This window comes from Eschscholzia californica, unplaced genomic scaffold (assembly GCF_041429995.1).
Source record: "Eschscholzia californica isolate CP2 unplaced genomic scaffold, dmEscCali1.0.p SCAF_3, whole genome shotgun sequence".
In the NCBI taxonomy this organism is placed as follows: domain Eukaryota; kingdom Viridiplantae; phylum Streptophyta; class Magnoliopsida; order Ranunculales; family Papaveraceae; genus Eschscholzia; species Eschscholzia californica.
In genome coordinates this window covers 22,652,778-22,670,513 of record NW_028238420.1, presented here as the reverse complement: position 1 = coordinate 22,670,513, position 17,736 = coordinate 22,652,778, and the positions used below count along the sequence as shown (strand labels likewise).

At 42.8% G+C, this 17,736-nt stretch overlaps 2 protein-coding genes across 2 annotated transcripts in view; one reads left to right on the top strand and one right to left on the bottom strand.

The window, feature by feature from the left end:
- LOC147549061 (uncharacterized) overlaps positions 1–17,736 on the top strand; it is a 45,565-nt gene that overhangs the window by 23,673 nt on the left and 4,156 nt on the right. Inside the window, exon 9 of the mRNA XM_086666762.1 lies at positions 9,658–9,782. The gene's annotated coding sequence lies outside the window, so the exon portion shown is untranslated. The remainder of the gene's footprint in view (positions 1–9,657; positions 9,783–17,736) is intronic.
- LOC147549062 (uncharacterized) lies at positions 11,578–16,427 on the bottom strand. Its single transcript, XM_086668209.1, has 11 exons — positions 16,295–16,427; positions 16,053–16,213; positions 15,451–16,005; positions 15,040–15,334; positions 14,723–14,847; positions 14,396–14,593; positions 14,162–14,305; positions 13,729–14,021; positions 12,781–13,615; positions 12,640–12,695; positions 11,578–12,106 (listed from the first exon to the last, which is right to left on the bottom strand). Exons 1-11 carry the CDS (start codon positions 16,425–16,427, stop codon positions 11,578–11,580), a joined length of 3,324 nt encoding a protein of 1,107 aa, XP_086524335.1.

Here is a 17,736-nt window from a genome sequence, read left to right as displayed (position 1 = left end):
GCACACACAAAAGCGAAGGTCGACAGCAACACCATCAGCCCTCTGGCGCACAAATCAGTAATTTTCTATCAACAAAGAATGATAGAAATAATGGGTGAAGACATTCAATACTTCCTGTTATCAGTATGGGAGTCGAGATGAACATCGATTAACCTTGTGTGGAGTCCAGGATAGTGCAAGATTTAGGTCTGGTTCCAGCTAGGTCGTGCTCCCAAAGGGTTATTTGATGTTTTTTTTTGCCCCAGATTGTAGGTGTAGAATGTTTCCTGCCCTTTAGCCTAGAAGTTGAATCAACTTTTCCAGACTGTTGTCTCTAGAGTCGACTAAAGTTGGTGGATGATGGAGGTGTTCTTTTCCAGCCATGCTTGTCCCCCTGTCGTTTGTAGTCGCTCTCTGGCGAGACGTCTGTTTGTCTGGGTAAGATGCTCTAACCTGCAAAAAATCGAGCTAGAGGGTTGGTCGGTGGCGTAGCCACCGACTCTCCGATGCTTAAGTCAGTAAGTTTATTCAAGATGAAATGTAATAAAAATAGTTTAGAGTTTAGAAATGGTACAACTTTAGATGTGTTGCATTCCAACTCTTATTAATGTTGAGTTCATCTTCGAGTTGTAGTTTGTCCACCTTGCCCTACTACTCAGATGGTTCGATGTTCATGTTGTAGTCTGGAACTCTGATGCGAACTGGTCCGTTCGGCAATTAGACCTGGTGGATCAAGTGGTTTTCTGTCGTCTCGGGCTTGAGGTCGCCTTGAGGTAGTGTAGGGCTCTAAGTGTCTACCATCTGACCTACGATCTGTTCGTCTCAAGCGACGTTCTCGGGATCGCTCGTCGCTAAGGTAGTGTCTGCTTCGATGGTACTCGTCTTCTTCCCAACGGATCTCTACCCAAGCTCGAGCAAGGATATCCTCCATGGTGGTGCAGTTGAACTTGGTGAGTTCTTTGTAGAGTTCGCTCTCTGTTGAACCTCCCTACATAATCTCTAAGTGGTTCACCTCGCCTCTGGCTAAGTCGGTAAAGGTTCTCTAACTTCTTACTACTCGCGAACTGTTCAATGAACGTGTCTGTCAGCTGGGCAAATGAGGCGATGGGGTTGTTCGGCAGGTTAATGTACCACTAGAGAGCTGGACCAATGAGGCTCGACCCGAAGCTTTTGCACATGCAAGCCTCTCTAAGGTCCCTGGGTATGGCTGCAGTGAACATCCTTTGCTTGTAGGATGCAATATGGTTGTCTGGATCTGAGGTGCCATCATACATTCTCATACTCGGGAACGAAAATTTCTTCGGCATCTCCACTAAGGCTATGGCGTCGACAAAAGGGGAGTCTGCATAACTCTGTGGTTGACTCTTTCTAAGGGGGATTGGGACTCCTGGAATGCGAGTGATCAGAGCCTCCATCACTGCCAATTTTTTAGCCATCGCCTGCTCCAAGGGGGTTCCTGCAAAGCTAGAGTTCAGACCATCAGTCAACAGACTAAAGGGTACGCTAGTACGTAGTAAAGTAGGAGGAGTAAGAGAGGATGAGAAAAAAGGGGCAGTCATCGACTGCGATTGTTGATTGGTTTGAGCTGAGCTTTGGAAAGATGGTAATAACGTCGTTGCCGGAGTCGTAGTATTAGTCACTGGATTCGAAATCGAGACGCCAATGGTGCCAGATTGGACGGTTGGTTGGCTGGAGGAGTTTCCTGCTTCAGGGGTCACCAAGGATTGCATCGGGTTGACTGAAGTTCGAAACCTAGGTCCTGTTGGATACACCATGGCGAGTTCAGTAACTTTTTCTTGAAGTAGTTGGTTTTCTGCTCGAACCAGAGCCTTCTCCTCCTCCAAGGCTTTAAACTTTTGGGAGTTTTCTCGCATTTGAGTTGTGAGTTCGGCGATCTGGGTCGAGACATCGTTTGGTGAGGCTATCATTCCTTCTTCCATTGATGAGGTCGTCTGAGATGTTAGTTGAAGGGGCCCCACGGTGGGCGCCAAACTGTGGACGTTAGAAAATCACACAATTAATAGATCGTCGATTGGTGGGCCACCGACAACTTGGGCTCTAGACCTCGAGAAGGATGAAGTTCTGGTTGGACCTGTAGACAGACAAAAACGAGTAAAACCGTGAAGTCTTGGGGACACCGGGATGGTGTCTTGCCAAGGGCACTCCGACGGTCAAGTCAGCAAACTATAAAAGATAAATCTTAATCGATTGAATGTTGAGGGTGTTACCGTGTTGTATCGTCGGAGGGTGGCTAGACTCGTAGAGTGGCCGGAGCTTCGACTCTACGGGATAGTTGGTCGGATTGATCTCCTGGAGCAGGTCGAGAGGTCGTCTCGATCGGAGATTCTGGATAATGGAGAAGTAGGATGTAACAAAGACTTTAGAAGGACTTCCAGAGCGATGGAGCTTGAAGATGTAATATCGTCGTCTAGAGTGATCCCCTGGAAGATTATCCCTCGAGACTTCTGGAATTCGAAGGTTGGTTATTGTCGTCTAGAGTACTGATCAGAAGATGATAAAGGAGAGAGAGAAGAGTCTTCAGTAGTTTTCTAGCTGGTCTTCGATGCCTTTGGAGTCTGAGTCTCCTTCTATTTATAGGCGACTGATGGACTCGTGGAGTCTGTCAGATCCGAGATGATCTATTCCTTGGACTTGTCTGTAACCTTTTGCCACGAGTCTAGCTTTGAAAACGCTTACGTTTCCATCCTTGTCTGTTTTCATCTTGAAAATCCATTTGCATCCAATGGGTTCTACTCCATCGGGCAAATCAACCAAGTTCCAAACTTGATTTTCAGACATGGATTCCATTTCGGATTTCATGGCTCCCAGCCATTTTTCGGAGTCTGGGCTCATCATAGCTTCTTTGTAGGTGTTGGGTTCATTATCTTCTATCAACAAGATATCTTGTCGTTGAGATAATTCAATCAGCCTTGCGGACCTATGTGGGTCTTGAACAACAGGTGAGACACTCTCAACTCCTTGAGGGTTCTCCTGCGAATCCCATTTGCTCTACGCGGGAGGATCTCCGAGATCTACCATCTCTTCCTGTGTTCCCTTTTCTATCGGCTCTGAATAGTTAGGAATCGCGACTTCTGACATCGGTACAACGGTGTCAGTTTGTTGCTCGGATCGAATCTCTTCGATCTCTATATTTCTCCCACTTGTCTTCTTGGAAAGAAACTCCTTTTCAAGGAAGACACCATCACGAGCAACAAACACTTTGTTCTCTGATGGGTTGTAGAAGTAATACCCCTTCGTCTCTTTTGGATATCCAACAAAGAGACATTTGTCTGATCTTGGTGCTAGTTTATCTCCTTGTAAACGTTTTACATAAACATCGCAACCCCAGACTTTGAGAAAAGACAACTTTGGAACCTTTCCAGTCCATAACTCATATGGCGTCTTTTCTACAGCTTTTGACGAAGCTCGGTTTAGTGTGAAAGCGGCCGTTTCTAGAGCATATCCCCAGAAGGTGTTAGGAAGATCGGCTAAGTTCATCATCGATCGAACCATGTCCATCAAGGTTCGATTTCTCCTTTCGGACACACCGTTCATCTGAGGTGTTCCTGGAGGAGTGAGTTGGGATACTATTCCGCAACTCCTAAGATGATCCTCAAACTCTTGACTTAAATATTCACCACCTCGATCCGATCGAATGGCTTTTATTTTCTTGCCAAGTTGATTCTCTACTTCGTTCTGAAATTGTTTGAACATTTCAAACGATTCTGACTTATGCTTCATAAGATATATGTAACCATATCTAGTGAAGTCATCGGTGAACGTTATGAAGTAGCCATAGTTACCTCTCGTGAGTGTACTCATAGGTCTGCATACATCTGTATGTATCAGTCCTAATGGTTCACTCACTCGATCACCTTTCCCCTTGAAGGATGATCGTGTCATTTTGCCCACTAAGCATGGTTCACATGTATCGTACGATTCTAAATCACACTCCCAGAAGTCCATTCGCATGAAGCTTCTGCATGCGTTTCATGTTAATGTGACCCAAACGACAATTCCAGAGATAGCCTTGGTTAGAATCGTGAGTACGAAGCCGTTTCGTGTCTATGTTCAGGATTTCGTCTTCTATGTTCATAACATAAAGACCATTTCTTAGTCTAGCACTGGTATAGAACATCTCATCTTTGTAAAGAGAACAACACTTGTCCTTTATTATTACATGATATCTCTCTTTGTCTAGTACTGACACAGAGATGATGTTCCTTGAAATAGTGGGTACATAATAGCAATTATGTAGCACTAATATCAATCCAGTTTCTAGATTAAGCTTATAAGTTCCTACAGCCACAGCAGCAACTCTTGCATTATTTGCGACTCGTAGAACCATCTCGTTCTTTGTCAGATACCTGATCTCCTTGAGCCCATCTAATTCTGAGATTATATGTGCTTCACATCCGGTATCAAATACCCATGAAGGAGAGTCAGCCGTATCTGCCAAATTGACCTCTATAACATAGGCATCGATTTCCACTTCCCTTTCTGGTATCTCTATTACGCTTTCTTCATTCGAAGCATCGAGAACTCTTTTCTGATCTTCCTCCCAATCTAGAAAGTCGTATAGATCTCTATCTAATTATGAACTAATACTATATGCCATCTTTACTCTACATAAACAAAATAAAGGATATTACTAAGTACTACATTCAATGTTTTAAGCAAAAACAGTTTTTGCCATATTATTCAATGAAAACCATCCCCCTTTGAATAATATGATTCCAAGATCCCATTCCTATGGAGATAAGCGTACTTTGGATCTGCCCTTAACTCCAGCCTCCTGGGTGAGTAACTCTTTACTTATCATACTCCTATGACCCTTGGTTGATGAATAACACTTATGTGTTAAATTCATCCTTTTGCCTCGAAATCCAAAACCCTTTTGCTGACTCGTTGAGAATAACCATTTAGACGTGTAGACCTCTTCATAGATCTACCCGTATTGTCCCGAGGTAAAAGATGGCACCCTGCTTTGGCATGACCTACCATCGATGAACAAGGGCGCAACAAGTGTCTTAATCTGGGTAGGCATTACTCAAAATTCTTTTTGGGACTTTTACATTTTTAGCATGCATGCATTACTGTGAAGTCTAACATAATCATACACGACATAAAACGTAAATAAGTAAATGCGTGCGAGAAAATAAATCAAGCAGACATGATCCTAGTATGGCTAGGGGTGGGATTCGGGCGGGTTCGGACGGGCTCGGGCAATATAGAGTCGGGCTCGGGCGGATCGGGCACGAGTATGCCTAGCCCGCGTGTAAGTGTCGGGCGGATCGGGCCGGACAGAAGTCTCCATATCAAGGCCCGTAGCCCGTCCGAGCCCGCCTGCCCGAGCGGGCTCCGTCGGACTCGGGCCGGACGGGCTCGGGTAATTTTACTTAACAAAATATTTTAAAAAAAAATAAGAAAAACCCTAAGTTCCAAAAACCCTAAGTTCCAAGTTCATTCACAAGAAAAGTTACCCATCTCTTCAATCACCAATTTTCTTCAATAATCATATTGGTTCATCTCTCATCAACCACCCATATTCATATTAACCCAACTTATAAGATCACATTAATCTTCTTCTTGTTTACACATTTGAAATCACAACTTCACAAAAATCAGTAAAACTATAATCCCCAAAACAAAAGTTCATATTTATGTCCAAATATAGATTCTTGATGTGTTGTTATATTCATCAACAAATCTCAGTCCACTAGTTTTTTTTTCTCAAACTGATAAATTAAGATCAATTCGAGGTTTCTTGGATGGAATTTTACAATCACATCTAGGACAATTAGGGTTTTTGTTTGATATCAAAACATATGATAAACAACCTGGACATCCAGCAGCAAACATCACTCCTTCAGATGATGATGATGATTTCTTCTTCTTGTCATTTTCCTCTTCTTGATCGATTAAATTTGATGAAGGAGATGAAGAAGAACATGATGATGATGAAGCTATTCCACCATTACTAATTTTAGTATTTGTTGTTGTTGTTGTTGTTGTTGCGGAAGGAGACAGAGAGAACTAGAGAGGCGGAGAGAGACAAAGAGAGGCGGAAGGAGACAGAGAGAACTAGAGAGGCGGAGAGAGACAGAGAGAGGCGGAGAGAGACATAGAAAACTAGAGAGGCAGAGAGAAAGATGAGGAGAGAAAGGCATTTAGGTTTCTTTCTAGGGTTTCTGTTTTGTGGGTTTTATAAGAGGTAAAGGGTAACTCACACACGGGCTCGGGTATCGGGTTGGCGTCGGGCTCGGGTATCGGGCTCGGGTACCGGGCGGGTTTATCGGGCCGGGAGTCGGATTTGAATCCCTGACCGAGCCCGACCCTATAAGCCCGAGCCATCGGGCCGGGTAGGTCCGGCTCGGGTAGAAAGCGGGCTGCGGGTCTAAACGGTCCGGGCGGATCGGGCCGGATCCCGGGTTCCCGGACCGTTTTCCCACCCCTAAGTATGGCCCCTAACCTAAAAGATCTAATCTACTTAGGTTCTTGCTTGTTTTGCCTCTGTTCGCCTGGATCTCCATCCTCAAACCTCCATTGAATTCTCCCACTCGAACCATGATCTCATCCTTTGGCTCTTCAATGGACTCTATTGGACCCTTAACTCTAATTACAAGACTCAACGATTCGCAGATCGTATAAAACTTGAAATTAAATTAATTACATCAGACACCCATCCGTGCTTAAAAACAAGAATAGAACAATTCTATGGCCATACCAGAACCCGCATGCACATTCATACACACATAATAATATGACACTCATAAAACACCCAAGTATGTATGAGATTCGCTTCCTTAGGTCGAATCTAGGTTTGCTATGTTCTAAATAGTTGTTCGGGAGATACTACCGACATCTCTATGTTTAACGTGCCTTAAGTCTAATTTTCGTAAAATTCGGACTAATGGCTCGTTTTGGTTTTATCCTAAAAGATTTTGAAATCGTTTTGGAAAAACTCCGTTTCAGGCTTTTGGTTGGCCCGGGTCGCTTTCGGAAAAAATATGGTTAAAGTCGGAAGAAGAAAAGTCGAAACCTCCCACTTAAGTCAAGGCCCAAAAGACCCGAGTCAAACTCTAAAGACTTAAGTCAAACCTTGTCAAGGAACCCTTTGACTAGACCAAGTCAAGTCACGGTCAAGGTCCGAGCCAAGGTCGGACCCGGATTGGCACGTGCCAGAACGTGCCAAGTCCCTCGGGTGGACGCGTCCTGGCCCTAGGCCAGACGCTTCCCAAGTCCTCAGAGCGTCCTAGACGCTCTGTCCAAGTATATGCATCTCGGACAGGAAGTCCGAGATGGCTCTGGTTTCACCAGACGCGTCCTAGACGCGTCTAGAAGGGATAGTGTCGGTCGCGTCTGGATTCTCAATCCGAGACGCGTCCGGACTATTCTGGTCGCGTCCAGCTGACGCGACCTCACAAGCTGGGACGCGGATCTCTCGGGATCCTAGTCCGAGACGGTCTCGGACTCCCAGTCCGGGAAGGACTGGGACCGTCGGAGACGTCCGCGACTGGCCAGACGCGTCCTGGTCAGTCCGGCTCTTGGACATCAACTGCTCCCTTCATGTTTTTCAGTTCTTTCCAACTTTAGCTGCTGTTTTTGATGAAAATTCATCCAAAAACAGCAGATTTTGAAAACTCTTTTCAAAAACCATCATCTTTTAAAACTTCTTTTTAAAAACACTTTTCAAAAACTCGAAATTTTAAAGTTTTCCCCATTGAAACACTTTCAATTTCTATCCGATTTCGTCTAAATCTAATTTAAACTAATCAATTTCATGTCTAAATCAAATCTAAACATAAAATTATCTAATCAATCAAGTTCGAATCTAATTCGACTAGTCAGATATAGTTTCATGCAACCGGCTCGTGATGCCACAGTTGGATTTTGTGTGTATGTAATACACTATCTAGTGTTCTAAGCGGAATCTCAAACATCATATGTTAACACTAGAATACCCATAATCATAAGCATGAACTAATCAATGAACTAGAAGAGGGATAAATACCTTAACGCGTTTTTCCCTCAAACCTTTCCAATCGCGTGTGAAGATCGAGAGCTCCAATTGTCGCTCCTCTACTTGAGACACCGAGTGTATAGACTTGATCTCCCTTCCTTTCAGACTGCTAGGACTTACTAGAAGGTTGAGAAGAACTCTTCTTCTTGACTAGATTGATAGAACGGGAGCTTTTTCTCTATATTCATCTCTCTCCACTAGCTGTATATTAAGAGAGAGAGAGAGAGAGTTGTATATTTTTCTTCTAGAGAAAAATCCACCCCTTTTATGTTCTCTACTGACCCTATATATAGAGAAACCCTAATTAGAATCATATTCAGATTAGGTCTTTCTATTTTAGGGTATTTTGGCTAACCCTTTAAGTGTGGCCGGCCAGGGCAGCCCACCATGGGCTTTATATGGCCGGCCGACTTACCTTGGTCGGCCATCACATGGTCGGCCCAAAAAGCCTTCCTCCGGGCACCCCTTTTAGGCCTGATACTTTCTATCTTGTTCCGAATCTCCATTCAAACCTTTTCGGCTTTCTTAGTTGGATCCAATCCATCTTTAGCCTGTTCCCCTCTAGTCAAGTCTCTCCGATCAAGTTACTACTCTTATGTGTAACCCGTTGTAGGATCCGATCTATGTTAGCCGCGAATCACCGAATTGATCCGACGATCGTAGTTGGCTTCTACCAAAGCATTACGACCCCTAATTGGACCGGACTGGATGATCTTCACAGTATGGTCATCGTTATCCTAGCTGACAAATTGATCGCATTGCCATCTTGGTCGAAGGACACTCCTTCGAAAGGACATCTCCTTCAGACCGAAAGGATATATGCTTCAGGAACTTACTTGCATCATCTTGCGACTAATTAGTTGGTTGAAGTGGATATTTTAGAATTTTATGTTGGATACAATGGAACTTTGCCTCGATGAACAATATGATAGATTTTTCCTTTCAATACCCACTCCAGGTAGTCAGTCTTATAGGGTAAAATCTTACCCGTCTGAAAATAAAATGAAATATGAGTGCTTTGACCTACAAAAAACTGTGGAAGCAGTCCATTGCTTTGTCAAAGAAGGATAATCTTTACAAAGATGCCATGGGGATGGCTTCTGACTCCGCAAATCCAGAACTTTAAGAGGAGTTGCTTGTCTATTTCATTTAGAAGGTAAATATCTCATAGATACCTTGCTCGAAATACTCATAGTTCTTACTTACATTGTTCCGGATAAATTATACTGATGTCCCGTGTGATGTTCGTTCATGCCTCTTTGTTTGTTATGATACGATCCGTCCTGTTGGGCCAGTGAAGTTTGTCTGAATGAACAATATGATCAACTTTGCCTCCCTGTACCAACTGCATTTGTTGCTATGCGCACACACATTCATCAATACTTCTCTATTTAGTATAGTAATCAGTTTAATATCTTACATAGCAATTCATTGGAACAACCATTTGAAAAAGATACAATTAATATGAATGCTATTGACATGCACGTTATGAGCATAGTAGCTGAAAGGTAGGTTATGAACAGAAAAGGTCCAAAAATGTTTTTGACGTATCAAAAAAACGAAATAATTTTGAGTAAGCTCAGTGTGTGGGCTTGAAGACAATGGAGCACTGTCTCTTCACACCTGACCTTATATTTTGATTGGTCAAATTTCAGAAGAAAATTTCAACTCCTAGTTCATACATCAACTCCTAGCTCAGTATGTGGTTATCCGAGAGTTTAATGTTACGAGGTGTTGAAGGACAATTGCTGCTCGAAATGATATAAAACCTCAAGAACAGGTATACCAACTTGCTTCTTTTTCTTGTTAAAATTTGTGGCTCGAGTTTAACTCATACAAATTCCTTCGTTTGGAAAATGAGGTAAGGCTTCTCACCCAATTTTATGTCAATGAATTAGGTCGTCGATTCCAGTTCGTTTTTTCTTAAACAGTAAGATAATTAGGCAACATGAACAGCTAATTATAGTTATGTGGTATTTCAAATTCTTAGACCAATGTAAGATGCTGAACCATGAGTAATTTGGGTCAAAAAGACCCACTTCGATGGGTGGATTGAGATTTAGTGTTCACATGAAAAGACGATGTCTTCTTGAAAGTCTTCTTCAAAGTGACCCAGACTACTATGTCGGGTTTACTAAGACACACAAATTATTGAAAAAAGGGAAAAGTTAAGATATCTGCTTAATCTGTTGCGGGTGAGACTGGCCTTCGAACTTGACGTCATTCCCACCTTCCTCTGTATCACTGGCATCCCTCATGAGTGTGACACACACCTTTTTGTTTTTTTCAAAGCGTTTTGGAGTGGCGACAATACCCAGACCCACACCCCTAGGAGCATTCAGACAAGGGATAAAAACACATTCTCCACCCGATATGTCAAAGCAGCTTGTCGCTCTGCAACTCAGCACTTCGACGGCGAAAGAAGCAATCCATAGAAAGTTGCTTTCCTGTAGGCTGGCGGAGAGGACAATAGTACGTAATGCCTAATCCTGTTCCAGGCTATCCTCAAAAGGCAAGCGTCTTCTTGTTCCTCTTCTACTTGAACTCAAATCTTACCCATTTAGGTTGCATCTCTGGCCCCCTAATGCAATACCTGCCTCAACTTCAATGGCCTGTTTATTCATCATTTTTTTTTTGCATTGATGAGCTAGGTTTAAAGGGCCATACCCTGAACAAAGAAGACAGAGCTAAACAGCAACACAGAAACTAAAGCAACAAAACATAAGCAAAACCAAAAACCAGGCACTTAAGGCCAAAACTTCCTCAATCTAATACGACCATCTCTGTCTTCTTTAACAATCTTCCTTAGCTCCATAGGCATACTATCAGCATCAAACACCAGCTGAACAAGAGGCTTCACTTTGGCTAAGAAGTCAGCACATTGGTTTACTTCCCTAACCACATGCTTCACAGTACAACCCTTGAACCAGTCCAAATCTTCTTTATATTCATCCACACATGCCAAGCTGTCCAAGGAGGCAGCTTCTCAAAGTCAGAGAGCAAAGAGACCATTGACATAGAATCAGTGGCAACCCAAACATATTGACAGTTCAGCTGCTTGGCTAAAGTAAGGCCCAATTCCACCCCCTGCAGTTCATGGACCAGAACAGTAGAAGGAGCAGCAGCAGCAGCACCCATAATCATTGTAGCCCCCGAGTCATCTCTCACAATAGCACCAAACCCTGCTGACCCAGCATCAAGAGACCCATCTGTGTTAACCATAACCCAACCTGGAGGAGGGGGAGCCATTTATGACCCCTGAAGTGAGGCTTAGATAAGGTAACATTAAGATTGAGTCTATCAACAACAGCCAAGTTTTGCACATTGTCCTCCAACCTCCCTTTCCAAGCAGCAGCTTTAATTCTGACTTCATCCCAAATAAGATTGCTCACACTAGCAGGGGTAAAAGATTCGTGCCTGAAAACTCTGTTATTTCTCTCCACCCATATGTGGTAAACAGCAGCAAAAACCATCTTTTCAATCCTGGCCAAAATGGACTCCCCAAGAAAATGCACAGCACACCAATGGATCACATCCTCAAAGGTGCTAAAGCCATACCAAAGAAAACCAAGTCCCTAAATAAGAATATGCCAAAGCTCCTGAGAGAAACAACAGCTAGCAAACAGATGAGTGTCAGTTTCAATGCTCAACCCACAAATGCCACAAGCAGTATCAACCTGCATGCCCCAAGAGCTTAATTTGTCCCTGGTTTTCAGACCTCTATTGACAGCAAGCCAAGCAATAAAGCAATGCTTGGGCACACATTGAGAGGACCATAACAAGGGCTGCCAAGCAGCAACCTGACCCCTAGGCCTTAAAGCTTCATAAGTCTCCTTCAGGGAGTAATCACCATTTGACCTTACCCTCCAGACTGTCCCGTCCTCAATTCCACCATTCACAGCAACCTCAGGAAGCCTAGAGAACACTTCACCAAGCTCATAAGAAAGGAATTCAAGAACAAACCACTCACCCTCCCCAAAAAAATCAACAACTTTAGTATTAAGGTGAAGGTAAGAGCTATATCTGAAATGCTCCTCAAAATACTCATATAACACCCCAAGGGGATGCCAACGATCAATCCAGAACAAGGTATCTGCTTCATTCCTATTATATGAATCATAAGCTCATGAGCCTTGGTCCTACCATCAAGAATTTTCCTCCAACACCAAGAGCAGTCTTGTGGGGTCTTCATAGTCCAAAACACATGCCCCCTAATAAGATGCTTCTGAACCCACTGAACCCAAAGAGTGTTCTTGCCAGTAGCTACCTCCCAAATATGTCTCATATTCATGGCCAAGTTAAGAACTTCAATATTCCTGACCCCCAGCCCACCTTCAGTCTTAGGTAAGCACACCAACTCCCATTTCACATTTGCTCTTTTAGAGCTCAACTCTATCCCACTCCAAAGAGACTTACTGAAAATTTTGTTAACTTCTTTGTAAACTCTCTTTGGAAGGACAAAGACAGAGATCCAATAAACAATCATGCTATTTAAGACCACATTTACAAGGAGGAGACTACCAACAAAAGTAAGAAACCTGGCCTTCCAGGATTGCACCTTATTAAGAATCCTTTGGATAAGAGGTAAGCAATTAGCATAGGAAAGCCTAATAGACAGAAGGGGAAGTCCAAGGTACCTGATGGGCAGAACCCCTTCCTGAAAACCCAAGATCCCAAGCACCTCAGCCTTTAGCTGCTCATCAGTTTATAGCCAGGAAAGCAACACTCTTATTGCAGTTGGCAGCCAAACCAGTACCCAGCAACATACTATCTAACACTCTCTTGAGAGCAGCAGCAGAAACAACATCTCCCTTCATAAAAACCATTAAATCATCTGCAAAACAAAGATGAGTGATAATAGGATCTTTACACTTAGTATGCAAATGAAAATCCCCACCAATCCTTTCTTTGTGGATAAGAGCAGCAAACACTTCCATAACCATTACAAACAGGTAAGGAGATAAAGGACAGCCCTGTCTTAATCCTGTATGCCCTTCAAAATAATCATTAGCAGCCCCATTCACAATGACAGAAAACTTAGGAGAAGTGACACAAGCCTCCACCCACTGAATGAATAACTCAGGAAGTCTGAACTTCCTAAGAATCTTCAATAAAGTAGACCATCTAACAGTATCATAAGCTTTTTGGAGGTCTATTTTGACTGTACACCTAGGAGGGCCATCCTTCCTACCATAAGCTCTCACAAGCTCATGGGCTAGCATGATATTGTCTTGGATGGATCTCCCATATATAAAAGCAGATTGATTCTCACTCACTAGATCCTTAACCACCTTCTTCAATCTCACTGTAAGAATCTTAGTGATGGTCTTGTATATCACATTGCAACAAGCAATTGGCCTGAAATCCCTCATAGAGTTAACATTTGACACTTTAGGCACCAAAGTCAGCAAAGTAGCATTCACTTCACCTAAGAGCTTGCCAGACTTAAAGAAGCTCCTAATAGCTTTTGTGAAGTCATCCCCAACAATAGCCCAACATCTCTTGAAAAAATAGGAGGAAAAACCATCAAGGCCAGGAGCCTTGCCTGATCCAATGGTAGAAAGGGCAAAGACAATTTCATCTCTAGTGACTGATCCCACCATATCCTGCTCACTATCATGGGAAAAAGTAGTAGCAAACTCAATGGAATCCAAAACTTCATCTTCCCTCTCCCCCCCCCCCCCCCATCAGAGTTACCAAAGAAAGATTGGTAAAACCCCACACACTCATCCACAATATCATGTTGATCTTCAAGAACCATTCCTTCACTATTAGTCAGCTTGAAAATGCTATTCCTGGTCTTCCTGGCTCTGATAGTGCTGTGAAAAAATTTAGTATTAGAATCATCCTCAGTCAGCCACTGAATTCTAGCTTTCTGTCTTAACATAGAAGCCTCAACCCCTGCCAAATGAGTATAAGAATCAACAGATTGTCTCTCAAGCCTTCTCAAATCAATGCTTTGAGGTTGACTGTGTAGTTGGTCTTGAAGATCCTCCACAACCAACTTAGCAGCAGCCACCTGATCAGCCATATGAGAAAATCTGGCCACCTTCCATTGGACCAACCTGGACTTGACTCTTTTCAATTTAGTAATCAATTTAAACATAGGAGTGCCTTTCACTTTACCACTCCATTCCTCTTCCACCAAGTCCAAAAAACCTGGAGAATAGCAGGAGAATGATCATGGGCACCAGGGTTAAGGAACTGAACTCTGGAAGAAAGAAAGAGCTCTAGCCATTCAGCATTAATCAAGACTCTATCCAACTTGGAGAATATACTATCTCTACCCTCTTGCTTATTATTCTAAGTGAAGAAACACCCAGAAAAGGGGCAATCCATAAGAGCAGCTTCTTGAACACAGTCAGAAAACTCCTGAAAATGGGAAGATCTCACAGGATCACCACCCATTTTTTCACTAGGATCAAGGATGGAATTAAAGTCACCCATAAAAACCCAAGCCCCTTCAAATCTTCTGACAAGAGAACCCAGATTCTGCCACAACTCTCTCCTCTGCTCTCTAGTATTATGCCTATACACAATGGCTAACATAAAAACTTTAGAGTCGGTAGTAACAACCCTGACAGCCCGAACCTGTTCAGAAGTAAACACTAAACTCAAGCTCCAACAGTTAGGATCCCAGGCCAACCAAATTCTACCCCCACCACAAGCACTATAGTTATCCAAGAAGGTTCAGAAAGGATTAACAGACTTCTGAATAACCATTTTATTAGCAGCAGCAACTCTGGTTTCAACAAAACCACATAAACTCAATTTATTGATTCTAATGAGATCCTTGATCTCTCTTATTCTTTGGAGGCCATTAAGGCCCCTCACATTGCAACAACCTAGATTAACCATTTATAATTCTTAAAGGTTTTCTAGGCACACCCTTTTTCAACCCACCAGCACTACCCCTCTCTATTTGGTCAAAAAGGGCTACAACTCCAGCAACATAATCACTTGGCCCCACCCTAGGATCCAAAGTATCAGTATAAGCAGAAGCAACAGGGTTAAAGTCTTCTGAGCCAAGCCTATACCTCCATCCTCCTCCATGGAAGTCTCCTGACCCTCTCCACTCTGGCCAGTGTCAGCTATGCAAACCCTCTTGTGCCCCACCTCAGTGCTCTTCTGCCCCCCACTTTTGTTCTTTCTTTTAATAACAGGGGTCCATCCCTCATCATCCATCTTGTCAAGTGGAGATTCAGCCGGATCTAGAGCAACAAAGCCAACCTTACTTGAGAAAGGTTGTCCTCCATCCTCATGGCAAGAGCTAGCCTCCCCACCATCAACAAGAATTGAGTATCTAGAACCATATTGGCCCTCTTGTTGCCTCTGAGACACAGCAACACCACTAGGATCAGTCAAGGGACCATCAACACTCTTACCATTACCCAATAGTACTTCTTGTTCCCTCTGCAAATTCACATATGGTGGAATCCGCCCCCTGCCCCCCTACCCTGGGTTGCACCTCTAAACTTACCCTTCATAGGAGCATTCTGTCGAGCAGGTGGAGCCCCATTCCCTCTACCATTATCATTCCTCCTCATAGGAACTGGCTGAGGTTCCTTTTCCTTTGGGATTTTAGGACACTTGCCCAAAAGATGACCAAACTCAGCACAACCAGTACAAAGTGGTGGCCTCCATGGATACTCCACCTTAACTGAGGTCTTTATCTCTCCATCTATAATAAGTGGGATTTCAGTAGGATACTTACAGTCCTTACCCACTTCAATACAAACCCAAGCATAGGTCATTCTTTCCTTAGTCTCAGTAGGCTGGTCTAACATAATAGGTATCCCTAGAGCACTTGCAAGTCGAGCAATACCTTTGGGGTTCCAAAACAAAGAAGGAATCTCTCTGAAACACACCCAAAGAGGAATCGAGTCCAACGTTTGAAAATCAGACTCAATGAAAGGAGTCCAAGGTCGAACAACAAACAAATGGCTCATAATAAACAGAGGCTCATGATCCAGAGCTCTATTCCTATCTTCATCAAGAGAAAGCTTAATAAAGAACAAAGAATCACCATGAAGAGTAATTCGGAGCTCACCTTTAGGTTTCCATGCTTTAACAAGAGCATTATAGACTGCTGGGTAGGAGAGACACGTCCCACAAAGGAACCAACAAGCCAAGATTCATACTCTTTCCTCTCATCCTCAAAATCAGCCACAGCAAAAGACACCATCGATTTTCCATCAAGAACAACAGGAGCTGAATACTCCAATAGAGTTCGAACAGTAGCCTTCTTACGAAGAAAAAGGGAAGCCCAGTCAGTTCATGGAGTAGCACTACCTCCAGCCACTGATGGATCTGATCTCTCCTCACCCAAACCACCCTGTTTTGGTGGTAATTCAGATCCAAAAGCATCTGAATCTCCACCACCAGGAGGAGGGAGGATGAGTCGAGCCTCCCTCTCAGCCAACATTTCCTTCAAAGAAGGATTTGTCAACAAAAAGGGAAGCAATCAGACACTAAACCTCCAAGAAGATCGGAGAAGAAGGTAAAAACCAACGCCGGCACAGAATACCAAGAAATCGCCCTCCACCCGACACTTTCTCTCTCCTCTTTTGTTCAACGGTAATAATCCTTCCTGTTTATTCATCATTATCCAAACAAATCTCTAGAGCTGAGCTTCAAGATGTGATAGGTCAACGAAAGCCTTTTCCCGTGCTAGTTGTGGCGACCGCGTAATATATTACTATAACTATTTCCTTCCCAAGTGCTTATATTTCCGCACTTGAACTAACTGTTAGGCATGAACGGCATTCCGAGGGTGTATTTCATCAGCCAGCACCACTGGAGAGTCTAAAATCCAATGAAGTGAAATTCTGTGTACCTCCCAAAAAACTCAGAAGCACCCTTCGGCCTCCTGCCATACACAACTTCAAACGGTAACTTTCCTGTTGATTGTCCTGCTCGCACGCTACTCGGGGAGTAAGCAAGCTACTTTGCTTGCATTCTAGAAACGGTAGCTTCTGCAGCGGGAAAAATCCCTGTTGGCAGGAAGAATTGGACAAAATAACGACGATTCTTTTAGGGGATAATAATAGAAACAAACTTACAATAGTAATCTGATTTGGAGTGTAAACGATTGAAACATAGTTGCTATTAGTCTGTTTTTTTTTTTGAATAGTATTAGTCTTCTTTTAGAATTAGTATTAGTATTCTGTGATTGGTTTTTCTTAATGAAGATTTTAGTATATACAGAACTAATCTTATGCATATATGTCTGAATATTGTGTTGAACTAGTGTCCCATGTTTGTTTTTTACTCTGAGTAGGATTTGAAACCTGACCCTATATCTGAATGGACTCTAGTCAGATTTTATGTTGTTTGTTTTTGTCGAACTTGGATGTCTGACTCGTCTGAATGGACGACTCTGGACCAAGTGTTGGCTCATTCCAATTGGACATCATTTGAGTTAGACATCAATTAGTAGTAGTAACTATATGTAAATAGTATTTTGGGCTGCTTTCTATATATCATGAGTTATATGCAATTTTACACTTCAGAGTTATGCATTAAATTAGCATTTGCATGTCTAGTAACTACGTAAATAGCATACTACGTAAATAGTATTTTGGACTGCTTTCTATAAATCACGAGTTTTATGCAATTTTACACTTCAAAGTTATGCATTAAACTAGCAATTGCGTGCAAATTGACATATAATTATCAGTCTTTTGTGTGTAGATTATACTCTGTATTTGTTTATTTGGGTGTATATTTTTATT